The 26,869-nt window shown below is 53.9% G+C and overlaps 1 protein-coding gene and 1 long non-coding RNA gene across 2 annotated transcripts; one reads left to right on the plus strand and one right to left on the minus strand.

Moving 5' to 3' along the window:
- Nucleotides 1-202: 202 nt before the first annotated feature.
- PPL (periplakin) lies at nt 203-26,869 on the minus strand. Its single transcript, XM_062611928.1, has 22 exons — nt 26,711-26,869; nt 17,224-17,323; nt 16,559-16,713; nt 15,921-16,041; nt 15,362-15,487; nt 15,050-15,091; nt 14,773-14,934; nt 14,124-14,231; nt 13,505-13,600; nt 12,389-12,511; nt 11,327-11,473; nt 10,371-10,522; nt 9,736-9,833; nt 9,265-9,422; nt 8,146-8,324; nt 7,906-8,044; nt 7,252-7,445; nt 6,453-6,603; nt 6,093-6,176; nt 5,019-5,135; nt 4,276-4,368; nt 203-3,788 (listed from the first exon to the last, which is right to left on the minus strand). The coding sequence occupies exons 1-22, from the start codon at nt 26,770-26,772 to the stop codon at nt 1,104-1,106; spliced, it is 5,292 nt and encodes a 1,763-aa protein (XP_062467912.1). The 5' UTR covers nt 26,773-26,869; the 3' UTR covers nt 203-1,103.
- LOC134160122 (uncharacterized) lies at nt 20,887-22,308 on the plus strand. Its single transcript, XR_009963452.1, has 3 exons — nt 20,887-21,141; nt 21,464-21,736; nt 21,937-22,308. It is a non-coding gene; the product is annotated as an uncharacterized LOC134160122 (long non-coding RNA).

Raw genomic sequence — 26,869 nt, forward strand, 5'->3', positions numbered from 1 at the left:
GTCCCATTTCTTAGCGCACTTCACTCTCATCTAATACTAATTAGTCCCAGCTTTAATGCTGCTCCAGCAATTTCTCTCTTGGAAAAAAGTCAACAGCTAAAATGAACAGTGTCGGTTTTTAACTTTGACTCTGAAGTGCCATCTTCTTGCAAAGCCAAAGATGAACAGACTGTGTAACCAAAAAAGAAAACCCAACTTCTGATTGGAATCACTGCCTTTTTATTTTGTACTATAAATAGAATTCCCCTCTATTTCCCATTGCCTTACACGAGTAAATGAAACATGTAGATGCATGTAACTCCAGCCAGTAAAATACCAGCAGAAATGGCTTTCAACCATAAGGTGAGTGAACTGTTCCGAAGGCACTCTGCATTTGGGTACAGCTGCTTGTTCTACATGACCCTCTCATGTTGGGCAGTACTGCCGCCTCTTCACATACTTTTTGTTGACCTCTCTGGTCTGTGAATGCTCCTCCTGGATCTGTAGCTGACGCCGTCAAAGTACGTCTGCTTCACTGTTCCCCAGCAGCACAGGCACGTAGGTGAACAAGATGATGGTGTTCAGGTGTTGGCATGGTGGCACTGAACTGAGATGCATAGCACACCTTTGTTTTCACACAGCTGGTGTTCTCAGAAAGTGATCCCATCATTCATAGTGAGTTGTGCACGATGAACTGTCTGGTTTACCAACATGCAGCTGATGGAACCAGCTCCTGCTGGTCACTTCAGTGTCGCCTTGACTTTCAGTCCCTAATGACTGCTATGTACAACTTTTTATGTGACTACAGAGGAAACTGCAGATTCTACCGAGTCTTTGGACTTCAGGTACTTCGCTGTCCTGAGGCTTTTGTCTTAGGTTTTGTTAGGTTGAGTGAGTAGGTATGGATGAAGAGGGGTAGAAGGTTTTGCTGTTGTCCTGACAAACGTGTTCTCTACTGCTGGTGGTGCTTTTCTGCAGTGTATGACAGCAAGCAGTGTGGCTTCGTAGCATGGCTGGGGCAGAGGCTCTAGCATTTTGGAAGACGCAAAGGAGGGCAAGGATTTGCAGTGATCTGGTAGGTAACAACTGGTGCAGCTCTGATCAGCTGCTCTTCAGGAAAGTTTCTAAAGTGGAGGGAGCGCTGTGTAGTTACTTCCCGACACCAAGACTGCCAACTCCTGGATCGACATCTCCTTGTTGAGGTAACTGTTGTACTGAGCCGTGGTTAGCCTCCCACTCTTCAGGGCATCCTCAATTGAGAACTCTCTACCAGACTTCCTGTCAAGGATCACAGACGATTCCCCATTGGGACCCTTTATTGAGATCTCCTCCCAGTCACATTCCTGGCTCTTCAGTTTGACAAACAGGCTCCACTCAATGAGGCCAAACACATGAGCTTCCTCTGGAGACATTTCTTTTCCTGTATCAGGGTCAATGACCACAATGGAGCGCCTCAGGTGGTTCTCTCTTTGTTCCCTCTTGATAGCCACTGTCTTGAGGCGATTTTGGAGTTGCTCTATCTCTGCATCTTTTTCTCTGGATAACTGCTTCAGATCATCTAACTCTCTTTCCAAAGCTTGGAATCTGGAGTCTAGGTTTATCGAACTGTCCACGTGGGTCATGTTTCTCAAATCCTGAGCTTCTGTTGCTGTGAGTTCAATCTCTGACTGCAATCTTCTGGTTTCCATCAGGAGGTTCTGTTTCTCAAGGTGTAGTTTGTGGTTCTCCTCCCTTAGTAAGTCTAGCTCCTTTGACGACTTGGAGTTGTTGAATTCCACCTCAGACAGCCTGGTTTCAAGGCGATTAATATCTGCATCTAACTCCCTCTTACGCCTGCTTTCTTCCTCCAGATTGCTCTTCAGCTTTTGAATCTCGTACTCAGTGTCTCCTTTGTCCACTTGGACACTCTCTGAAAAGACCACTTTCTCTTTGACCTCCATCTTCTCCAAAGAAAGGAGCTTCTTTCTCAGGGCTTCTAGTTCAGTTTGCAGGACTTGTCTCCGGTGCTTCTCTTCTTCTAGCTCCAGCTTGAGGAGAGAGTGTTCCTTCTCTTGCTGGGGATCTTGCTGAAGGATCACTTTTTGTTTCACAGTTACTCGTTCTGTTGTCTCCCTTTCCTGTTCTTCCAATTCATTCAGCCTAATTCTCAGCCTCTGCACCTCCAGCTCGGCCTCTCTGCGTGCCTGTCTCTCTTTCTCCAGTTCTTCGAGCTGACGCTCCAGCTCTGACCGCCTCCTCTGCAGCTTGCGGAGCTCCTCACGGAGGCCGTCAATCTGCCTCAGCTCACTCTCAATGCTCTGAGAGAAAGAGTTGACTTCTGCTTTCAAGGCAGGATCTTGCTCATATTTCACTACTTCCTGCTGGACCACTTTCTCCTTCACTTGGGAGAGCTCTTCCTCCTTCTGTCTTACTTTCTCTTCTTGAAGAAGGCGCTCCCTCTCCAGGTCAATGTGTTTCATCTGTTCATCTGCTAATTGCACTCTCAGGGACTCGACCTCCTCTCTAGTCCTGGGGTCTTCCCGAAACTGCAGAATTTCTTGAACAACTTCTTTCATATGCACTTGAGGTTTGGTGTCTTTCAAAGCCTGTATCTCTTGTTTCAGCTGGTAGATTTCAAGGTCAGCTCTTTCAATTGCTCCTGTCCTCTCGATTATTTCCTCCCGGAGTCGCTGTAGCTCCTTTTCAGTTTCTGGATCATTCTTGTACTTAATGACCTCCTTAATGACTTCTTTGACTTCTACCAGTGGCCCTCTGTTCCTCAGAGCAGCCAGCTCGTTCTGGCAGCTCTTCAGCTGTTCGTCACCACCTCGGTATTTCCTCTCCTGTTCTACCAGCTCCAGACGAAGGTTGGCAACTTCATTTTCAGCCTTGGGATCTGGGCGCACAATCTCACGCACTTTCTCCTGGACGACCACCTTGGAGTTCTCTTCCTCCAGCAGCTGGATCTTCCTGAGCAGCTCAGCCTTCTCCCTCTCATTGGAACGACCCTTGGACTTCTCATCTTCATATTGGCGCCGGAGCTCATTCACCTCTCTCTCGATGGCCAAGTCTTTCTCTACCTTCAGCACCTCCTTGACGGTAATTTTGCCCTCGGCGATGGCCCGCTCCTTCTCGAGACGTTTGAGCTTGTCTTGGAGGAAGCTGAGCTCTTCCTCGTGCTTCTGCCGAAGGGCGCTCTCCCTCTGCTTGCTCTCTTGCAACATCCGGAATTCCATCTCCAGCTGGGGATCGTTCTGCAGCTTCAGCACCTCCTTCTCTGTTACCTTCTCCTGCTCTTTGTTCTTCTCACTGGACAGCACAGCGATTTGTTGGCGTAAGAGGATGACTTCATTCTCTCTAGTTCCTTCCTGCCTCCTGAGCTCTTCCAGTTCTTCTTTGAGCTTCAGGATTTCATCAGCTTGAGCTTTGTCTTGTTCAATACGCAGTACCTCTTTCACTATATACTCCTGCCCTCCCTCCCTCTTCTCGTGCTCCAGAACATGCAGCCTGATTTTAAGAGCCTCCAGCTCATCCTGAAGGACCTGGTTCTTGCGCTGCTCTTCAGCCAGGTTTTGCTGCAGTTTGTGGAAGCTCTCCTCCAGCTGAGGGTCAGGTACTTTCTTCAGCAGTTCTTTCTTAACGACAGTTTCTTGGGGCTTCTGGTTTTGCAGGTGGACAATGTTGCTCTGAATGGCTTTGATCTCTGCTTCTAGCTGCTGCCGACGCTGCGTCTCATCTTCAAGTTCCTTTTTCAGCTTCCAGACTTCTTCCACAGGCCTTAGGGATTTTTTGCTCTGGACAAAGTCTTCTGTCACTTGAACCTCTGGTTGCTGTTGTTGAGAAAAGAATGTGTAGTCAACAACTACCAAACAATCATACTTTTGGTGCTCATTTTCAGTGCCTCCTGTGACAATATGACAGGGGGCTGTTGAGCTCGCTTTACGGCGGTTGCCTGCTGCCAATGCTGAACAGGGGGTATATGCAAACAGGCTGCCCTTGAACAGATGTGTGAACTCCCAGCATGAGAACTGCTTTTGCAATGCCCACTGCTGTCAGAACAAAGCTTTTAGCCACAAGGGACACTAATGCTGGCCTGGTTTGGCAAAAGTGTTAAAAATGATGCAGAGCTTCTTAGGGTGAGTGGGAGATGGGGCTGAGAAACACAGAGGGGTTGTCTGCCTGATGTGTCTACTGATTAATGATTGGGGGCTATGAAACACTGCATTTGTTTCCAGTTCAACTCGTAACACAAAGGCACACGTGTGTATTATTTCCATGCCTCCTTTCAGTATCACAGTGCTCCTGGTGATCACTTACCTGCCGCAGGAGGCTCTGAGCAAACTCCAGGTTCTGCAGCCTCTGTTTGTTCACAGCATTTACTTCGGTGAACTTGGCTGCCAGAACAGCTTCCTGTGGATCAAAAATGCATTGAAAAGAGGTGGTGGAACCAGGGGAGCTTGGGTAAGACTGACTTCATAGAAGCAACAGGCCCTAAAGAAGTAACCCTGGGTGCTCTGCTAAAAACCTTCTACCTGCTTTGGGGGAGCTTTAGGGTAGGAATAGTGATTCTCAGCCACACACACACTCATTGTACTGTATGTTTCCTATTCAAGATATGCAAAACTAGGCAGCTGAGGAAGAACCAGGTGGATACTTCCTTCAATAGGCAAGATGAGTTTGAGGCAGACATTGAACAGATCCTGCATAAAGAAATAGCTTGTGGCCTGCTCTGTGTTTCTGTCTAGCATGTGATCTTTGACGGTGAAATCTCACTCTGAAAGTCTGGAGGGATAAAAACTTTCAGGGTTTGGCTTTTCCTCCCCTTTTCCCCCTTTCAGAAAGTGCTCCATCCAGTGTCTTCCCTTTCTTATTCTGGCCAGCCCAGCCTAGAAAATGGATGGGTTAAGAATGATGAAAAATCCCTTCTTCCCCTGACTCTCTGCCCTCCCCTACAGTCCCTTCATGGTTAAAGTCACAGTAACTAGAACTGCCTGCAAAATCCCCACTAGTTCCATAAGCTGTCATCTGCTTTAGCTCTCTGTGGGCAACCCCTTCTTTACCTCCTCTTTCACTTTTGCAGCTGGAGACTGGAGTCTGGGCTTCTTGCTCATATACCCATTGCGGCCATTCTCCAGGTCCAGGATGGACCGTAGCTTCTCAGCCTCCAATTCATAGTCCTGTGGGAAGAAATTCCCAGGCAGAAAGTGAGATTACCAGGTCCCCATCATACACAGATCCTCCTAAACCCTGGTTTTAATGACTTCTTCCCTTGACCTGTGTTTTAGGTGAGTTGCTGAGGTTGATGGGATCCAGAGCACAGGAGGCAGAACCTACCAGCAGTTTGGGTCAGGTACTGCCAAGTGACCATAACAGTGCAGCTGCAGCATGTGCTGACTTTGGAGTTACCTCTTACTAGTGCTGGGTTTGGAGTGGAAATCCTCCTCTGCCAGACAATAAATCTGAGCTAGTTGCCATGCTATTGGCCACATGATGTCAATGTTAGAGTAGATACAACCTGCGTTGACTGAGCAAGAGCACTAGGCTTTCCTTATGGAGCTCGTTGCAGGATGCAGGTGATTCTCCCCCTCTACTCTGGTGAGACCCCACCTGCAGTTCTGTTCCAGCTCTGTGGTTCTCAGTACAAGAAAGATCTGGACCTGTTAGAGTGAGTCTAGAGGAAGCCATAAAAAAGATCAGGGGGACAAGCACCTCTTATGAGGACTGGCTGAGAGAGCTGGAGTTGTTGAGCCTGGAGCAAAGAAGGCTCCAGGGAGACCTTATTGTGGCCCTTCAGTACCTAGAGGAAGCTTAGGAGAAAGCTGAGGACAGACTTTTTGACAGGCCTTTAGCAATAGGACAAGGGATGATGGTTTTAAACTAAAATAGTGGAGATTCAGACTAGATATAAGGAATAAATTTCTTACAATGAGGGTGCTGAGGCGCTGGCACAGGGTGCCCACAGAAGCTGTGGCTGCCTCATCCCTGGCCGTGTTCAAGGCCAAGTTGGACAGGGCTTGGAACAACGTGGTCTAGTCGCAGTGGGGTTGGACTAGATGGCCTTTAAACGACCCTTTCAACACAAACTATTCTGTGCTTCTATGTTAGTTCTCCAGCAGCCGACTTGCAGTCCTTACCTTCACTGCCTGCTGGTACTGCTGAGCTGTGGCAGAGACCTTCTGCACCTCCTGTTCCTTGCTTGCAATGTCACTGAGGAGTGCCTGGCATGCACAGAGACACACATCAGAACGCATTGTTCAGCCTTTTTGAGGGTTGCCATTTTAAAATTACAACCCTGAGAATGACAAGCTTCTCAAGCTGGCCTGCTATGTGTAAGCAAGCACAGGTAGGACAGTGGGAACTTATAGCATAAAAACATGTAAATCAAGTCACTATAATTTTCTATTTTATGCTCAGGAGCTATCTCAGTCCTATTTCTTTTAGTGTTGCTCCTCCTCTCCCTGTGGAGCTCCCAGAGTGCTCTCAGACAGAATTACCGCTTGGTTCTTCAGCTTGATCTCCACTTGCTGGATGTTGTCAGTCTCCTGTGGCTCATAGTTGGGGATGTTGCACAGAAACTGGTTGACTTTGTCATAGTTGCTGCGGTAGTTGGAATAGGCACTTTCTGCTTTCTGCAGGGTCTGCATTCTGCAGGAAAATTGGCTCAGCTTCAGCACTGTCACATCTCCTTTGTCTCCTGCAAGCACCTCCTAACCTACCCCCACTTCCCCTGCTCCCTAAAGACAGATTTGAGACAGAGTTGCTCCCTTGCCAAAATCTCCATCTGTTGCAAAAGTGTTTAATCCTACAGGCTGCCCAGATTGACCCAGCACACCAGAAACCTCTTTTCCTCCTTAGGCCTCCCTGGAAGCCCTTCTGCAACTCCTCATTCCTCTGATAGTGTTATGCCTCTTCCGGATTCACAGAAACCCAGATTGGTTTAGGTTAAGGACCTTAAAGCTCATCCAGTTCCAGCCCATGCCATAGGCAGGGACACCTTCCACTAGACCAGGTTGCTCCAAGCCCTGTCCAACCTGGCCTTGAACACTGCCAGGGATGGGGCAGCCACAGCTTCTCTGGGCAACCTGTGCCAGCGCCTCAGCACCCTCACAGGGAAGAACTTCTGCCTAATGTCTAATCTCAATCCACACTCTTTCAGTTCAAAACCATCCCCCCCTTGTTCTATCACTACATGCCCAATGGCATTCCACATTCAGTGTGGTTCCAGCTCCACTGTAAATATCCCGGCTACCCAGGTTGGTCCAGTCCTGGCTAGATTCTGTCCCAGAGTCTTACCTGTGGTCAATCTGCTTGCTGAGGTTGTTGAAGCGCTGGTTGAGTTTGTAGAGCTCAGCTTCCTGACGTTCAATGTCAGGGCAGTGCTCCTGGAACTTGCTGGCCAGTGTGTTGGAGCAGGTCTTTGTCCTTAACAAGTTCTGCTCTGCTTCATTGAGCAGGAACCTTTTGGACTGGAGCTCGGTGCTCATGGCCTGTGGAAAAAGCAGGAGAGAGGGATTTTCCAGGGCTGCACATGTGCCAGACTTCTGTCACTGTTCCCCAGCAACTTCAGCAACTGCACTGCAGCTGCACAGGGTGCTCAAGAAAGCTGAGCTGCAGTAGTGCTCTGAGCTGTGGAGAAGCAAGTTAGAGGCCTGCATTGTAAGCAGAGCCAACTGATAAACCTGATGGGGTGAATAGGTAGCTCTTGCTCCCTTCTCCACCTGTTAACCTTTAAAGGCAAGCATACTATGTGAAAAATATATTTGGTCCTCTTTATGCAAGCCTTAAACCCTGTTTCTGCCAGTGCAACAGCTCCAGAAGGAGCTGTGGAAGTTTCGCATGCTGCTCTGAACCTGGGGACTTGATGGAAAAGCTGAAGAAGATCAGAAAGCTTTAGTCTAACCAGTTCTTGGCCTTTCTACAGCAGAAGGATTGCCCATTTTGCCTCACCAGCAGCTCTTCTTTCTTACGGTCCACCACCCGCAGGTCCTCTGGTACCGTGTCATCTGTGACCAGCTGGTTCTCGTAGGTAGACAACAGATCTCGGCCTTGTTGGAGGCTCCTCTCAAGGTGCGTGGCCACCTCAACTCTGTATGGACACAGGAGGAAAGGTGTTTATGCACACCTCCACCTACCCCCTGCAGGATCCTACTTTATCCCAGGCTCGACATGATTTAAGCCATGACTTACTTCTCTTGGGCAGCGCTGAGCAGCTGGACCACGCGGTCGTACTTTTTGTTGGTGTTCTCCACCTTGTTCTTTACCAAGGTGGCGCTGCCGGTGTTGGGCACAGATTCAATGAAGACCTCACACTCCTGGATCTTCCTCGTTTTCTCAGGTTCAATGCGACGGACCTCATTGGTGATGTTCTGCAGGAGGAATAAAGCAGCTATAGCAACTGAACCAGGGCCTTCTGCCTACACAGCAGCTGACCCTTGGCTGTCCAGTGTGAGAAGAGAGGTCAGGGCTGGGGGCTTGTTTGATGGCAGGTGCCTTTCAGCCCTGTAGGCTATTTTCTGTTGATCTTTTTCTCTTTTCTGTGCAGTCTAGCTAGCCCATAGCAAAGAAACTGTCTGGGGAGTGGTTCCCAGCAGCTCCAGCTCTGTTAGAAATGTGCTGGACTCCTGTGGATCACTGGGCTCTGCAGGCTGACGGATGAATTCTGGCCTAAACATCAATGCACTGCAGGTGGTTGGAGCAATTTGCTTTCTGTTGTGGTAGCACCTGGATTTTTACACAGCCCTTGGCAGGTGATGTAACCAGGACCTGAACTTCCTCCTAAACCAAGGGAGGTTTGTGGCATGGAGTCTGGCTTAATTAGGGTTCTGAAGGAGAGGAAAGGATTGGGATGCTACCAGCACTGGAGCCTAGCAGAGAAAATGTGCCCTGAACCATAGGTGTTTTTCTGTTCCTTTCTGAGCTGGTGATGGTGGTGGCAAAGTTTAACAGCTGCTTGCTGAGACAAGGGAACAGGTCATGGGACAGGGCATATGGGCAGGATCAAAACTCGAGGGCTTCCCTCTCTTCCTCACAGCCTGCTCTCTGCAGCCATCACCTTCTTCCCATTCAACCTTGCTGTGACTGAGCTGGGCCAGGACCAGGGCAAAGGTTTATGGCTTGTGAGGCTGCACAAAGGGCTACTCCCTGTCCACTGGAAGAGGCAGCAGCTGTAAGCATCACTCCATCCCTGTGTGTTCCTGGCTCAGGGAGAGCTTACAGCACCCAGCATAGTGAGGACCACTCTGCAGACCCCCTGGGAGAAGCATGGTCCATGTACAGAACTGTCCATGTGCTGCCACAGCCCCATACCTTGAGGTCCTTGAAGCGCTCGGTGCTGTCCTGCACAGCCCGACTCTGCTCCAGCGGTGGACGGAGGTTTGCTGTTATAGCTTTCTCCTGCTTGTCCAGGTCGCTGTTCACCTTCTCCAGCCCTGCCAGAAGCTGGCGCCCCTGAACCGATGCAGCATCTGGAGAATGGGGGGGAGCAGGCTCAAGGTGGTTGGAAGCTGGGTCTAGGCTCAATCCCACTGGTGAGTGCAAAACCCACAGCCTCCTCCTCTCCCTGAGCCCTGCCTGCTGCAACTGCAGCCTGGCTGCTCTGCCCCTGCACCCAGCCCAGCACTCTTGTCCCCAGGACTGTTAGGAGATGGAAAGCTCTCAGTGACATCCCCCTGAGATGGACCACCACCAAGGCTACAGCAATCACCTAAGCTCAAGGCTACAGCGGCCACCTTGTGCCTGAGAAAGAGCAAGCCCCAGGCTGCCCTTCCAGAGCCTCACCTCCGATGCTGTCTGCCTTCAGCCCCTCGTAGCGCTGCTGGAGGATGTTCTTGCAGTTGGTTGTTTTCTCCTTCATGCTCATATAGTGATTGGCAATTCTGCATAACAGGACAGCACGGACATGAGATCAGTCAGGCCCTTGTCCCCTCCATCGCCCTGGTGCTCATCTCAGTGCTGATGCAGGAAGGAGATACAGCTCTAGAGGGGCTTGTGGGACCTGGCCCCTCTCAAGGCAGCCTTGAAGCAAGGTGGTGAGAGGCACCTTCCCCCTGTTTTGGCAAAGGGGTAGAGCAATGTGGTCACTGAAGGGTTGAGAGCAGGGGACAGGCAGCAAAGGCAGCCACCTGCTTGCTGAGAGAGACATGGGCAGCTCCCCCTGCCATAATGCCCCCCAGAGGAGGGGGGACCTGGATGTCTCTGAGCTGACCCCACTTTGCCAGGTGGAATCTTGTGTGCAAGAAGGAGGGTGCAGGAATTCCTCCAGGAGGAGGAGGAACCTGCTTAGCCTGCAGGAATCAAGGTGGGAGCCCCCCATCAGCACTGCTAGATGCATTGTGCAGCACTGGTGGCACGGCCTGGGCTGGTGAAAGCAAGGGCAAAGGCTGTGGGGCATGGCAAGGCTGGGGGGCACGTACTGGTCTGCCAGCGCTATTGCTTCTGCATCAGGCGGGGGGATCATGAAGCAGACCCCTGGGGCGCTGATCTTGTCTCCCGAGCCGTCTGCCACTTCCCAAATGTCTCCACTGTTCTTCTGCAGGGTGTAGTGGGCTCCTCGGCTTATCTGTCCCTGGGGAAAAGGAACCAGTCACAGCAGCAGGTCAGGACACACCACCCACCCTGCTCCACGCTGGCAGCCCTGGGGAGCTGCACTGCAGGGAGGCACGACTGGCATAAACCCTGATCCCTTCGCTTGGCACCCTCTCACATCTCCAAGTGTCTGCTGCTTGCCAAAACCCCATGTGCCTGCTCCTCCCTCCCCAGAGCCTCCAGGTATGAAGCCATGCCTCCTCTTGCAACAACCACAACAAGCAAATTCCCACTAGGGCAGAGATGAGAAGGCGTTCCTAAGGCTGTGCTGTGGCTTTCCTTTTTGGAGAGGCAGGCAGCTGAGTCAGCTGGAGCTGCTTGCTCCATGCCAGGCCCCTGCCAGTCCTGGGGTGGCTGCTGGTTTTGCTGGCCCATCCCTTCGGTTGGCTACCCAGGGCTGATCCCATGATGGTGGGGATGAGAGGCTGCCTGCTGGGGCTGTGCCAGTGATAGTGGGGAGTTCATTTGATCAGAAACATGCCTGGACATCTTCATCCCGGCGCAGGAAGTGTAGGAATGTGACAGCCGAGCTGTCAGAGCCCCCTGAAGGGCATGTGGTGGGCACGCAGTCCAGAGGCTGTGTTTCCCCCAGATCCCTCCTGCACTGCCCCTCCTGAGCTGCAGAACCCACTTTCCCACCGGGGCGAGAGCTACCTTCACCTTATCCCCACTGCAGAAGACATTGTTGCTTGGGCACTGGCAAAACCAATTCCACCCCCAGTGCCCCCAAGGAACCGTTCCCTCACAGTACCCCTGCACTGCTCATGGGATGAGGGGATGTTACCTGCTCGCCTTCATATTCGCAGAGAGCCTCCACGGGGACGGGCTGGAGCGGCGTCTCACGGCGGTACCGCAGGGGCAGGATGTGCTGGCTGCGCTCCTGCAGCGACTTCACCACCTCCTCGTACTTGTCCAAGGCCTTCTCTTGGTCCTAGCACAGGGCAATGACCAAAACCAGTAGGGAAATGTGGGAAGACTGAGCTTCTGTGCTTTCCCAGCTGGGAGGAAAGTGTACCAGTGTACAGCTGGGACAGAGACCGTGGCTTCTCCTTTGCTTATGCTAGTGAAAATGTCTCCTGGGTCCTGCTCTGCAGCCGTTGTTTCTACACCTGCGCTCCTGTGCTCTCCTGCCCGCTTTTGTAGCCATGCTGAGGACTGAGATTATGCCCACGAGTTCCCATGTCCTAGCACTAACCCCCAGGCAATGCCAGGCATGCCCTGGTTCGCGGTCCACATTGGTGTGGCTGCATGTTACTGGGTAGCCCTCTTCCCAGCTATTAGCTCTAATTAGAGTCCCATGGAAAGGCTCTCATCAGCTGCTCTATCTCTAGCTGTGCAAGTGGGTATCCTGTAATGTGCAGTGGGCTGGAACAGGCAGGAGGAGGGGGACATCTCTGGGGAACAGCTATCAGCTGTCCTGGGACACGTGCATCAGCTGGGCCTGCTGCAACACGCTGCAGCTGGGGCTGGGCCAGTGGCCAGGCTCAGCACAGCCCTTCCCGAGTGGGTGATCTCTCTCAGCACCAGGCTCTCGCAGCACAGCACGTTCCACACCTCCTCTGGCAGCAGATCTAAATCTGCTCCCGCCCTGAGTGAGCACTAACTGAGAGAGAACAAATAAAAACCAGCTCAGTGAGCAATTAGGTTGCTATGGGAGAGGCAATCTCTTAGCTGGAGGGGAAGGAAGAGATGTGTGAAGGCCAGGCAAAAGGAGGCAGTGGTGTGGTCCTGCTGCTTGCCGTGGTGAAAGCTGGGCTAGATGCCTGCCCTGGCAGGGATGTCCCTCCCTCGGTGCCTAAGGGACACCAGCTTCTGCTGCTGTGGACCTGCCTGCTCCAATACTCACATCCAGCTCCCGGAGGAGAGACTCTAGCTGGTATCTGTCCTTGAACTCCGGGCTGAATTTTTGGTCCAGGTCTGTATCCACCTTCTTCAAGAGCTCCTGGGCATCCTTGGTGTCTTTCTGAAACTGCAGAAAGGCCAATCCTCTTGTGAGAGAGGGTCTTGCTGGAACGCAGAGCAGACCCACCCCAGCACCCTTGTCCTCTCACTGTCTAGAGCAGGGACAGCCACAGGGAGCTATGACAGGCATGTGGACACCCGGAAGTACATGGAGAAAGGCAAGGAATTGCCATTTCACATGCTCAGGACAACAGAACTGTCAAGACAACCAAGGGCAGCTTATTCTGTGGTCTTCTCTTGCAGTGTGGTTAAATCCCACCTTTCCCTGCCCTCACTTCCGTTTCAGTTGGACAGCATCACGATGGTGTGTGATGCCTCCGCTGAGGAGGCAGAGCCAAGCCCTTCCACACACAAACCACCCCCTGGGGCAGTTATTCTGTCAGATCCCCGCAAAAGGCGCTGCCTGGGCTGGGCACCGCAGTTTAGCTTTGGCAACAGACTCATCACGTCAACACACCCAGGCTGTGGGAGAGGAATCCAGCCCAACCTGCTCCCTGCAGAACCTCCCTGGCTGGCAGATGCCATTTATCCACAGACATCTGTCTGCTGAGCTCAGCTAGGTGCCGAGCCCCAGCACAGGGCTCCCAGGGCACAGCTCTGCTTTCTGCGGGTGTCATTTCCCCATCTGGACCTGTTCCACTGCCAAGTGGAGCATACAGAGTCTCCCCTTGCCTTGTTTTGGGGGTGAGGTACCTCTGTGAGACACCTCTGCTGTACTGCAGACAAGGATGTCCTACAGACACCAGGCTGTGGCTCCTGAACCTCAGCATTGAGCAGATGCTTTCTGCAGGTCATGCTTTGGCCAAGCAAGGCTTTTGAGCAGCTATGACTTGTGTTATAGCAGCTCAGGGTGGTCCTCCTAGCCTTAAAACCCCACAGACCAACTAGAGCACTCGATCTCTTCTATTTCCAGAGCAGCACGAAATTGTTCATATTCTCAACTCGGCACCTACTCTCTGGGCTGCTCAGAGCAAACATCAGTTTTGGTGGGATCTGGTACCTTGTGGAAGTCCTCCATGAACTTCAGGTGGCTCTCCTCACAGATCAGCAGGTTGAGGTACTCCTTCCAGTCGGCATGCACTGCCTCGATGTGAGCCTGCAACACAGGGGTGGGAGCTGGATGTCAGCAGGACACCCTACAGTATCCCAAGCTGCCCACCAGAAAGCACCAGTTTCCATCTTGAGCAAACAGCCCCTTGATTGCTTCTGAAGCCACCCAGATGCTGTCAAGTCAAAGCTAGGATGAGAATAGCAAAGAGCTAGACCAAAGCTGGAATGCTGTGATGGGACCGTGGGGCTGGGTGGAAGGAGGTGGCAAATCCTGTTGCCTTATGTCCATCTTCCCATCAGTGGTGGAACTTGCCACCATAATTTCTCCTTTGTAGGCAGGCACAGAGTAATTGCCACAGGAATGAAGAAGATGAGAAGAGCTCCTTATGCTTATCTCAGCTCCTCTGATGGTGTTTACACACAGGTGAAGGAGACTATTTTCCTACTTGGCATCCCAGGAAGTCAAGACAAGAGTCACACTGGCACCAGGTCCCACACTGGAGAAGGGCTGGGTGAGTCCCCTGAGCTCCAGGGCGGGTGGGAAACTGGAACCCATTCCTGATGTTCACCTCGATGGCGTTCTTCCCAGGGTGATTCTGGGCGAGCAGCTGATCTCCATCCGCGTGCAGCTTGTTGATGGCTTCCTCCTTTTCCTCCAGCCTCCGGTGGATGAAGTTCTAGATGGAAAGAGGTGAGATAATACTGATTCCCATGCAGAGAGGCGACCCTGTCTGCATCCTGTGGTTGAGCTACTCTGAAAGGGCCTGAACAACTCCACAGGACAGACAGCATGATGTTCCCCCACGGCAGCTTTTGCTTTTCCTTCCCTTGCAGATGTTGCTAAAGATGTGACTCTTGCCAAGTGAATGCTGAGATAAGGAAGAGAATAAGGAAGCCGCTGAGCTTCCTCCTTGTGTTATCTTTGGCAAGAGGTAAGAATTAACCTTACTGTTCATGCACTATCACCTGCACATCCCAAAGTGCTTCACCGAGTCACAGAATGGCTTGGGTTTAAGGGACCTTAAAGCTCACCCAGTTCCAACCCCCTGCCATGGGCAGGGTCACCTTCCACTAGACCAGGTTGCTCCAAGCCCCGTCCAACCTCCTTCATGATGGAATGGGGGAAACTGAGGCACAGGATGTGTCCAGCTCCCAGCCTGCTCCCCAGCTCCATGCCCAGCACCCAGCCGACACGGGGTGCGGCGAGTGCACACACACCTCATACTGGCGGCGCCGGCTGGGGTAGTCCAGGTTGTGGTCGCTCCAGTCGTAATGGGTCCTGTCCTTTGCCTGCTGATCTAGCCAGTAGAGCTTGTTGGTGCAGCGCTGCATGTAGTCCTGCAGGGAGTTCAGATCCTGCTGCCGCTGCTGGGAGCTGGCCTGGGAAGGGTCAAAGTGGAGAGCTCAGCCCAAAGCTCCTCTCTGGCTGGGCCACCCAACAAGGAACCCCTGCCAAAGGGGATCCCTTGCCCCCAGGACTCCAGAGATCTCTTACCAGCAGCTTCTGGTACTTGTCTTGGAAGTCGTTCATGTATTCCTGGTAAGGGAGGAGAAGCAAGGCAAGAGTTAGGAGTGTGTCTCTGGAGACTGGTGGCCTGGCAGGGGCTTGCTGATGGAGGGAGATGTGGAGTTTACAGAATGTGTTTCCTTGTATAGCTAGAGTTGGTGTGTGATGCTGAGCTCCGAGGTGTGGATCTGGGCACCCACCCAACCTGGGTATAGCAGCTTGGGTGGTGGGATGCCCTCATCTTCAGGAGCAGCTTGGGGCAGAGGCAGCAGGGAGAGGGCAGGAGGCGGGAGAACTGACCTTGCTGCCTTCCTTGGCGATGTGCGGGCCAATGGCCATGACCTCATTGTGGAAGATGTTGTGCTCTTCTACTTGGCTGTTGACCAGCGGCAGGTCGGTCCCAAAGCCCTTGCTGCTTAATGCATCCTGCAGTGCACAGGAGCTGGGGTTAGTGATGAGGGAAAGGGATGGGGTGGCTGAGACCTAGGAAACGCCTCTTGAAGGTGGCTGTAGAGCTGAGCTTGGATGGGCTCCAGTGCTGGCAGCGTGTGGATACTCAGGAGCATGTGGGTGAAACTGGCTGTGCTGGAGGGCAGCCGTGGGAAAGCCAGTTTGGGGTTTTCTAATGCTTTTCTGGCTGGAAGAGTGTAGGGAGTGGGATAAAATAAAAAATTAGGGCCTCATCCTCTGCACCCTCCCTGCCACCCAGCACCCCAGCTCCTTCCCATGCTGATTGCTGCTCCCAGCATAAAGATACCAAGAAGGTTTCCAAGAGCCTGTTTCTCCTTAGGGAGATGCATGAGGTCCTGCCCAACTGGTACTACTGGCCAGGCAATGTCACTGATGGTCCCTTTGGTACCTGTTTCTCCTCAATCACTGTTGTCCAGTTGACCTGGGGCTCAATATGCTGCAGGGGGAAGCTGTAGATCTGGTCGTGTTTCACGCGCAAGTTTGCCACTCTTTCCTTCAGCTGCCGGATGCTGCAGGAAGGGAAAGATGAGGGTGGGATGCAGGATGTGGGTATGGACCAGCTTTAGCACTGGGAGCTGTAGGTGATCCTCTCCCAGGCCCTTATGGAGGGGGGAGATTGTTCTTAGGGGCCCCTGGATAGCCCAGCGCTGCAGGCGGGCTGCAGCAGCTGCATTGTGCAATGGGCTGGGGAGGGAGAGGGCAGAGGTTCCTGTGCACCCATCCTGTGGTTCCTGTACAGCCCAGGGCTGCTCAGCATATTGACCCACTCGGGGCAGGTTGGAGCAGGGGACAGAGTGGTCTACCCGCACCATGGGCAGATGCCACCCTCCATGCTCTGTGCAGAGCTGCTGTCAGCAGGCATGGAGCCGTTCTCACTCTACACATGCCCAAGGACGGCTGTGGGTGATGCACCTTCATGTGAACTGGGACATAAAGAAGCCTGTGGTGACCTGCCAGCTGCAGGCAGGAGCTGAGCAGTGCCCCTGGAGAAGCATCTTTCCCCCTGCGAGGCTCTGGGGTACTCACTCTTCTGTGATCATGTCACCCTGGGGGTGCTTCATGTGCCGGGCGATGGCTGCGTCCCCATCCAGCACATAGAGCAGCTTGTCAGACTCAGTGAGCTTCTGCGCGGTCAGGTCTTTGTACTGTGCTACCTGGCATGCCTTGATCTTGTGCAAGTCCTGCCCAGGAGAGAGCAGGAGGAAGGGTCACCAGGGGAAAACAAATAAGAGGTCATCCCACCACACTGTGCCTGGGCACCACAGATGGGCAGGAGCTTTGCTGTATCCCATCCTCCCAGTGATGTATTTTGCTTTCCCTCCCCTGTGCTAGCCTTGAGGCAGGGCTGTGGCTGGGGGGCTGCATTACCTTGGGCTGCATTTTACCCTCTCGAAGAGGAGGATGGCTAAAGCCCACTCTCTTCCATCCTAGCTGCATGCCTGCTGGGATGCACATCCAGGGATGCACATCCCAGCTCTGCCCAGCCCTGTGTAGGGAAGAATTCTGGGGCCCTGTTGCCTGTTGCACCCTGCCATGAGCTGGGGGAACCCATGCACCCCTCAACACAGCCTGGAGCCCCACCACAGGGCAGGGCAGCCACACACACGTGTACTGGAGGAGAGGAGATGGCAGCAAAGAGGGAGAGCTGCAGCGGGAGGGACAGGGCTGCTCGGAGGAGCCCGTGTGCTTACATTTTGCATCCGGGAGTCAGCCTCCACGATGTTTTTCTCCACCTGGTCGGCATTTTTCTGCAGGCGCTCGATGAGCTCAGTCAGCTCCTTGCTGGAGATGCTGGGGACAAAGAGGGGGACTCATCACCCCACAAACACGGCCACAGCCCCAGGCTATGGGGCTGTGCCGGGGGCTGCCCTGGGGGTGCTGTGACCGCGGGGGTGGCCAGAGGCCAATGGAGTCTGCCAGGCCCTGCAGCTGCCTGTGACTCACTGCAGCATTCCCAACACTTTCCAAAATACTCCGCTCTGCCAGGAGGGAGGTGGCGTGTGGGGACGCAGTGTATCCCACACGGGGAAATGGGAGCGATGCCATAGGCGAGCCTGAGCCTCCCCTGGCTTCGGAGCAGGGAGGAAAAGAACAGTTTGCAGGGGACAGGGAGAGAGGACCTAGACCCCATGCACACAGTTTGAGGCTGTTGCCCATGCCCAGGGCAGCCCCTGCTGTGACGCTCCATGCCATGGCCAGAGCCTCCTTGCTCTGTGAGGAGCTCTTCACAATTCAAGCCAAATAAAGGGACGGACAGCACATGCTGTATCCATCTTTCCGTGCTTTCATTCGTGCTAGGCCCCAGATTTTGCTCCCCAGGGTGATGCTGGTCCAAGCCTCCCTGTTTACAGCCTCAGCCCAAGTATCCTCAGCCCGCTGCGGAGCCAGAACAACCCGTGACGCAGCTCCTGCATTGCTGGGTTATTTTAAACATTCCTCCTCTTGCTGTCACTGGCTGCAAGGGGAAGTCACAGCCTGCCAGGGCCAGCTCCAGAGGCCGTGTGCCCTCGGTGCCAGCAGCAATCCCGCTGCAGCTCCGGAGGCAGGGAGCAGGGTGAGGTCCTCAGCAGTCCCTGCAGCGGGACAGGAGGGTTCATCCCGCCGAGGTTGGTGGTGAGCCTGGGGCTCGAGTCCCGGCTGAGCTGCTTTGCCATACAGGCTTAAGCCAAGGGCTGGCTCACTGCGATCCCAACCACTATGGAGTGGAGATAATGAGCCTTAATGGCCTTGTTATGTGGTGGTAGAATTAATCTTTAGATGGCACTTGGAAGTGTTAACAGCTGTTACAGCTGCTGGTAGGTGAGTTGTGTGTCTCCTGGGCAGGCTGGGGGAGAGCAGAGATGCCTGGCAGAGCACCAGCATCCCAACCCCACTCGTCATGGCACAGAAGGCTCCTGCATGGACATCCTCATTCAGCAGCTGGGTCAGCCAAGCTCCGAGAGGTCCTGCAGCACTGCGATCCCTCCCAGGGCAGGGGTTGAGCCTTTCCAGGACAGCACCAGGCATGTCCTCCTGTCTTGGCCAAAGCTGAGAGTGGACGTGTCTCATCGAGGCAGTCCTGATACTTTGCAGTGGCTTCCTTGGACAGGTCCAGTGCTCAGCTCCCCGCAGGTAAAAGCAGGGCATGGCCTTGTCTGTGCTGTGCACCTTGGGGACTGCATGCAGCCTCCAGCGGGGACATCTCACCTTACTGCCTTTCCAGTGCTGGCACTGGGGGACAAAGCTTGGCAAGCCTGGTCTGACCAGCCTCCCCCTGGCACTGGTCTGAGCTGCAGGACACACTCCTGCCTGCCCTGAGTGCTATCACTTTCAGTGCAGCAGAACAAAACAAAACCCAGCTCTGGGCTCCTTCCTCCCACCCTCAAACCCTGCCCCAGGCTGCAGGAGCTTCGTAGCATCCAACAGTGTCACAAAAGTTCACACTTTCCCAGGAAGTTTTGGCGTGGGAAGGATTTACACTGATTCTCCTCTTTTTAGAGAAGCTGCATCATGAGGACAGTGCTCATCAGGGTTGGTGGTTTGTGTCCATCACTGCTGCTGCTGCTGGCACCTCCTGATGAGCAGAGGGATTGCTGTGGTTCTGGGCCCTCTTGCATCAGGAAAATGATCCAAGTTGGTGTTTCCAAGCAGAGGAGCAAATGAAGGGGTGGTTGTGAGTTGTGTGCCTGGTTGCAGTAATGGCAGGACTGAATCTCATTTTCTGTTCCATAATCACAGATGAAGGGTGCAGGGGTGGCTGGATCCTGCTGCAGTGCTAGAAGCAGCTTCTCAAAATCCACTTTGGGGTTTCTTCTAATCTGCGTCATCCCATGTAAACCAGGGAAGACATCAGATGAAACCAGTGGAGAGAAAGTGGTTTGAAGCTGGGTGACTAAGATGTGCTGCACGTGTTGGTGTGTCTTCAGATGATGGCTGCTCTGAGCTGGCATCTCCTGCATCCTGAGAAAGCTTCTAACTGCTATGGAACCTTCCTCATGTCTCACCAAAAAGTGGAGGCCGCCTGAGCTTTGAGCATGGGAGAGGTTGATTATCCAGGTGGGAGCTTGGGATGCTTCACTGTGATAGCCAGGAGCTGAACTGGAACTGAGCGGGGCTGAGCGTGGGCTGGCAGGGCTTGGTGGTTCATCAACATTTTCCCTAACTTGGTCCTGGTGTTTCCTAGCAAGCCCAAGTCAATCTCCAGAGTTTCAGTGTATCTATAGCATGGAATGGAAAAACCACTCCCAAAAGCACAGGAATCCAGGGGCTTTTCTAGTTCTGGTTTTAAATGAAGTTTCTGAATTGCATTGAGAAAACAGAATTAAGCCAGGGGTCACTGGGGATCTGTGGCCATGCTGCATTTCAGCCACGGCCTCCCGAGCTGTTGCTGCTGATCTGGTCTAGCAGAGCTGAGCCTGGAGCCTCTGCCTGGCCTTTGTGCTCACTTTGCATCAGCAAAACATCTTGGGAGCCAGGAACCAGGGAGTGCCCTGACCTTCTTACTCAGGTACCAGCTTTGCCAAGCCACTGTGCGATGGGGGTGACGTGTCAGGGCGAGGATGACTCCTTGTGCCCTTCTTCCCCCACGTCTGAGCCACAGGCCCTAATCGCCCCCATTAACCACCCTGCTGCCGAGGCAGTGCTGCTTGCGCCCTGCCCAAGCTGATGGCGCTGCCCCCGGCCGTCCCTCCCACCTTCCCACCCACCCAGTGCCGGGGAACCCAGAGTTGGGGCAGAGCCACCCTCTGACCCCATCCCAGTGGTACCAGGGGGGTGAAAGCCCCTTCTTCAGCACTGAAGGGAGCAGGAGCATGTGCTGGGGCTGGGGGAGGAGGAAGGGCAAAGGATGGGGTTTTGCTGTGTCAGAGAATGGTTTGCCTCGTAATCCAGAAACTGCTGCTTCAATGTGCAGTATCGGAGTGACCAGGGAAGAGGAAAGACAGAGGTTGCTTGGAGCAAGCAAGGACATGCTCGGTTGTAATATAGGCATGGCTCTGCTGCTCAGCCCCACTCCCCTGATGCACACAAAAGAGCTGCTTGCTCTCTCCACCTCTGTGGTTTACACAAGAGGTTTACACCAGCTGAGGTTTTGGTACAGGGAAACCTAATATATACCTCCCACAGGAGCTGGATTTCAAACACTCTCTGCAGCAGCAGGGGAGCTGCTCCCCCACACCTCAATCTCTGCTGAACACAATGGAGGACCATGAGCAGGGAGGCTGTGTGTGCTCCTGCTCACCCCACTGCTGCCTGAAACACAGAAACAGTAAGTGTGCAGAAGTAAGCACAGAAATGAGAGCTAAGAAAGGAAATAATAGAGAGCTTATTCTCTTTTATAATATTTCTTATCACACATTACTTCTGTGCCACTTAGCCAAGCAACCTGGACATTACTGATATGAGAACATCAGCCCTATTAATAAACTGCCTGTCCCCTCCACAGTAGGGTCTGTGTTAACGCCCCATGATGATGAGCATGATCCTTGCATCTGTCTGGATGTCAAGCAGGGTGCCAGAGGGACTGGCAGGGAAAGCTGAAGCCTGGCTGAAATCACTATGCCAGGGGATGGAGGATGTCAACTTCCCTGTGTCCCTCTGCTGAGAGGAGGAAGGTGCAGAAGAAACACAAGGTGATGGGTGAAGTGGTGAGGAAGCTTTGGCTGGACCAAGAAAGGTGTGTGGATGGGATCCATTTGGGAAGCTGCTGGGAAAAGCTGCAGGTGGTCCTGGACTGTGGAGCAGAACTGCGGGCAGGGTAAGGGAAAGGGCAGCCAGAGCCTGAAACCACGCAGGAGGGGATGGCTGCAGCATGGAGCCGAGTGAGGAGGGTGGGATTTGGCTGTGGCCCAGCTGGGAAGAGCAGGAGCAAAGGCGCCGGGGGCACAGCCGTTGTGAGGCGGGGGGGGGGGGAATGCAGAGCTCTTCTTCTAACAGATAAGCCTTTGTTTGAAGGATGAATAAATAATAAAACCCGCCTGGAAAACCTGGCTTTGCCATTGCTGGAGAGCTCCAACCTTTTCTGATGAGGGAGGAAGAACTGATGTCACTTTGAAAAGCTGCACGGGGCAGAAGGGTTATTTCTCTCCAATGCTGCCTTGAGCAGCCACAGCATCATCTGTCTGGCACTAAGGCCCCACAATTATTCCCATGAGGACTGGGAGAGTTTCTCCCAGCTGCTGCTCCGTGACAAACATCACTTCATCCATGCACCACATCTGACCTCAGGTGATGCACTGTTTGAGTTTTCTTTGGGTTTGGGGTTTTCTGTTCAGGTTTTGTGTGTGTGGTTTTTTGGTTGCTTGGTGTTTTGTTTTTTTTTTTGGTTTTTTTTATCAAACACAATGATAATTATTGTGATATGGAAACTCTGCTGCTAAAACTTGGCCTTTTTTCTTTATTCCTACCTTCCTATCTCTTCCCGTTAGGTTGCACCCTCACTGGTAAGAGCACTTTTTGGAGCAAACTTCCCCACAGCTGACATCTCTGGGCTGTCCCTGGCTTTGCCCTTCTGGCAGGTGGTAGGAAATCCCTTTGCTTGCTGTTTCCTTTTTTTTCCCCAAACAAGGAGGCCATTTCACTAATCCCCAAGTGAGGATGTTCAAATAGATACTCCTGGAGTTCTGACAGCTTCAGGTGTCCCTGGGAAGGCTCCTGCTGAGAGCTTGTCCTGTGGGTCAGATACTTGATGGGAGGGTTAACAGGAAGGGCTCTGTGCTGGATCTACCCCTGCTCTCCTGCTGGGAAACCTTTCCATGCCCAGAGCTTCTCCACAGTGGGAATGCTCAGCCAGGGACAAATGCTGGTTGAGGATGGGGTCTGGGCATGGATCCTGGTCCTGCTTCCTGCATCCCACTCCTGGGACACAGTGACTGCTGCTCTAAATTCCATTCCCATTTCATTTCCATCCATCCAGATTTCATAAAGCCCATACCCATGTGAGCACTGCTGCTGGAGACTGGACTTAAACTGCACAAATCCTTCAGAAGGCCACAGCACAGAACCATCAACACCCCTAAAGCTCACTGAGACACAGCTCCCACTGCATGATACTCCCTTGTGCAGCTCTGATACTGGAGTGAAACTGCAGCAGGGCAGAGGACAAGGGCTAGGCTTTGGCTTCAGTAATTCAGGTTTGGGAGAGATTAAAATCTGGCTCAAAACTCTGGAGCAATGTGCCATCAAGCATCAAGTAAGGGCGTAGCTGAACAGCATGGCTGTTGTGCTTAGTCCAGCTTGTTTAAATTGTATTTATCTTTCCTCGTAGCAATGGTGATTGTAATGTGCATGGAAATTAAAGCAAAAATAGGCCAAGGCGATGATGGTGAGGTTTGCTCCAGCGTAAATACAGAGCAGGTCCCCTGACTCACAGGCTGTCTGGTCCCTAGTGCTGACTCCAGTGCTACCACACAGCCTCAAGACATAATGCCAGCCCTGCAGGAAGAGCTCCTGACCCCCTCATCCATGGGCACTGGGTCTCCTGACACTAAGGGTCTCCAGAGCCCTCAGTGATGGATGTTCTCACCGAGGATGAACATCTTTCCTGGTGGCAGGAGCGTGAGTTCCAAGGCTGGGAGCTCAAGGCTGAGCTGTTTTATACCCCCTCTCTCAGGCTGGACTGTCTCGGAGAAAACCAACCTCCTGTTTTCCAAGCATGGCAAAGAGCTTGGTGAAGGTAATGGGGAAGGAGGGAGAGGGTTTTCACCCCATACTATGTCCCTATTCAAAGCTTCTGCTTTCCCTTCTAGGGACACATATACAATCTGCTAACAGCACAGTAGTCACAGCCAGTCCCACATGAATCCCCCAGGGCCTTATACTACTGGGACGGGGTGAGCAAAAGCATAACTCCCTGAGACAAAAATATCGTCATCCACATTCCCCAAAGTAGGGAGACGTCCACACGTCTCTGATGTGCCCAGCATCAGATGGAGGTGGCTACTGAGCCTGGAAACCACAAGCCCCAGCCAGAGCTGCAGCCGATATTCCCACTAAGAGACTCAGACCCTGGTCCTGCTAAGGAGTGCATCAGAAAACCAGATCCTGGGGAGTGATTCAGGAGCATCACCTGCACTGGGGATAGAGAAACTGCTGGTGCTGTGAGTGGCGCTGGGAGGTGGATGGAAGGGGATGTGGTCCAGGGTGCTCAGCAAAGGGCTTTGCCAGGGTTTTCCTCCGATGCATAGCCAGTGTGCTCCAAGACTCAGCTGGTGTTGCTGAGGATGGCCAAGCAGTGGCAGGCCACAGGACCAGGCAACAAGTATTCAAACCCTTGCAGGATTTCATGCTGCTCCTGTTCTTTCCCCACTGTTGCTGTATTAGAGCTGCAAAACAGGCTGGCTTCCCTCCTTACCAACGCCGGGGGGGGGCTGGCTGGCCTCAAGCGGCAGAGGTGGTTGTATGGAAGCACACAGGCTTCCAACAGCTTTGGATGGGAGGCTGATTTCAGGGCTGGGGAAGGGTGGCTGGCTGCATCCAGAGGTACAAAAAGTGTTTTCATGGGAAGATTACAGTGCCTGTCTTGAGCTGCACAGACTTAACAGAATCCTGACTCTCCAGAGCTGCTCACTGAGATACAACCAGCATGGGAAGGGCTTGTTCCCTGGCTGAAAAAGCCACCAAGACACAGGGGCTCCTCATCAGGCTGTGACCTGATGTAGGACGTGCTTCCTGGGCAACCCCTCACTACATCAGCTGAGCTCGAAGCCCTGGCTCCTCACTGCTTGCAGGAAACATTCCAGCGCCCCGGCACTTGCCAAACCGGAGCTTGGTTATTGCCCTGTTACCACGGCGCTGACAGGGCTTATCACCAGCAGCACCTTGCACTGAGCCCTGGTCTGAGGTGCAGACCCTGCAGCCTCACCGCAGCGCAGGGTGAGCCCGGGCCGTACCCGGTGTCGAAATCTCCATCCCTGTTCCCAGCGGGACGGTCTGGGTTTTTAGGTTTGTTGCTGTTTTCCTGGCAGCAAAACCAGGCGGGAGCCTGGCAGTGCCTGGAGCAGGGGCTGGGAGGGGAGCTTCTCACTGCTGCTGCTTCGCAATCCTTCTCCAGCAAGTTGTGTAACCGGTCCAAGCACTGGCTTCCCCATCTTGATGGTGGGGCTGTTTCCACATGGTGGGAGTGTTCCCCGGATTCACAGGTGTTTGTAAACTTCAACACAGGAATTAACAAATTGGGGCTAATGAGCAGAGCCCTTCCCGAGGTGTGCAGGGACAGCCAGGTGCAGGGAGGGAGGGTGGCCTGAGGCCTCAGCCCTGTGCTGCCAACTCGGCCACCACCAGCCAGAAAAACGCAGATTTCAGCCTGGCCCGAAGCCTTCAAAGGTGCTTTGGCACAGGCCAGAACTGCTGGGCTCTCGGGCAGGGTGCACAGGGAAGGACACCTTCCAAAGCCCCATCTGTTCTCAGATGCTGTGAGAGTACCCAGTGCTGGCAAGGCTCAGGGTGCAGCAGCAGGTACCCCAGTCCCAGGGTGGGGATCACAGGGTGGGTCTGTCTCCTCCTGCCTACCAGCATCCTGAATTGCTCAGAGTCCTGAGCTGCCAACCCAGGTGTGGTGTTTCTCTTTTTCAAGCGTCCCACTAACACCCCCAAAGACTAGAAATGCAACTGGGCAGGGACACCTTCCACTAGACCAGGTTGCTCCAAGCCCCATCCAACCTGGCCTTGAACACTGACAGGGATGGGGCAGCCACAGCTTCTCTGGGCACCCTGTGCCAGAGCCTCAGCACCCTCACAGGGAAGAACTTCTGCCTAAGAGCTCATCTCAGTCTCCCCTCTGTCAGGTTAAAGCAATTCCCCCTTGTCCTGTCCCTACAGGCGCTTGTCCAAAGCCCCTCTCCAGGTTTCTTGGAGCCCCTTTAGGCACTGGAAGCTGCTCTGAGGTCTCCCCTTAAGGAGCCTTCTCCAGACTGAACAGCCCCAGCTCTCCAATTTACACCATCCTTCGACCATGAGAAAACTGGGGCCACCAGGGGGGTGCACTCTGAGCCTCAGAGAGCTCGGGGCCACCCTCTCTCCTCCTGCCAGCCGGCCCCAGAGCAGAAGCTGGCAGCAGAGCGTGCCCCAGGCTCTGGGAGCAGCAGCCTGGGCGTCCCTGCTGAGCCAGCCGGGCTGGGGGGAGCCGGCTCGAGGGCTGGAGCTGGAACCCCAGCCCGAGCAGGGGAGCTCAGCGAGTACCGCAGCCTGAGAGCGCCCCGCGCGGGGCAGCACCCTTCTCCCTCGGGGAACACCCCTCCAGTGCACCACCGCATGGCACCGCACCCGCGAGCACCGAGGGGCTCTCCGCCCGGGAAGACGTCAGTCAGACCCTTCTGGGTCCTCAAAGACACTCAGCCCCTACACCAGCTCCCCAGTTTCCTCCCAGAGGGAGATTTGTCTGCTCGGCGCCTGCCGGCCAGGGCAAGTACCTCTAGAGAGGAGGACGAGCAAGCCATGGGCTCGAATGTGCGCCAGCCACCCCGCTCCGCATGCTTCAGAGCCGCTGCAGCTCTTCTGGGAAACGCGGGCACGATTCTGAACTGACGCAAATAGCCACCTCTTCGGAAAAAATGTCCCCTGTGTCACCCGCTTGGTGCAGGCAGGGGCTGGGTCTGCCCAGTCTCCAGCACCCTCCCGTACAATGGGGCTGAGCCTGCTGGGGGGAGGGCGCGATTTTTTTATGTCTTTTCCCTTTTAACAGCTACTTTCCGTAGAATGAATCATAATCAAAGACTGGTTTGGGTTGAAGGGACCCTAAAGCTCACTCAGTTCCACCCCGCTGCCACGGGCAGGGACACCTCCCACTAGACCAGGTTGCTCCAAACCCCGTCCAACCTGGTCTAAACACGTTGCTCTCTTTTTTACGACCAGTACAGCTGAAACGCATACCCACCCCATCAGACAGGGCTGAGGGGAGGCCGATCGGCGAAATTATTGGTCCTGGTGGACCAAGTCGCTGAAGGCTAAGGACAGCCAGGCTTGTCTTCCCTGAGATCAGACCCAGCACACCCCTGGGAAGCGAAGGAACCTGCTCCCCGGAGCTGCCGCTACTGCGTTGCGAGGGGACTGGGGAAAAACCCTCCCTGTGCCAGCACGCGGGCTGAGAGGTGGGGACCCGGCTCGGAGAAGAGCCGACACAGCGGCGTGTGCCCGGGCTCCGTGCGGGGATGCTGCAGGATCGCGGCGCTGCTCGTGCCGGCCTGGGGGCAGCGGGTCACTCACCTCTTCTTCTGCACGGAGGGGCTGTATTTTCCTTTGTTGCGTTTCCTGAAGAGCGAGTGCATCGCGTCCCCGGCACGGCGCCCGCCGCGCTCCGCCTGCTCTGCCCGGCCGCCGCCCGCAGCCCTCTGCGCCGCCACCGGGACCGGGCGGGCCGCGCCG

The sequence above is a fragment of the Pezoporus occidentalis genome, unplaced genomic scaffold (assembly GCF_034315485.1).
Source record: "Pezoporus occidentalis ecotype Australia unplaced genomic scaffold, CSIRO_AGI_Poc_V1 ctg158, whole genome shotgun sequence".
NCBI lineage: Eukaryota > Metazoa > Chordata > Aves > Psittaciformes > Psittacidae > Pezoporus > Pezoporus occidentalis.

Excerpts from the sequence above, each read along its gene's own strand:
- PPL (XM_062611928.1), bottom strand. The coding sequence starts at position 26,772 with ATGCACTCGCTCTTCAGGAAACGCAACAAAGGAAAATACAGCCCCTCC. Across the intron at positions 14,232-14,772 it reads GCCGGCGCCGCCAGTATGAG|AACTTCATCCACCGGAGGCT; the intron begins GTGTGTGTGCAC and ends CTTTCCATCTAG. Across the intron at positions 10,523-11,326 it reads GCGAATATGAAGGCGAGCAG|GGACAGATAAGCCGAGGAGC; the intron begins GTAACATCCCCT and ends CCTTTTCCCCAG.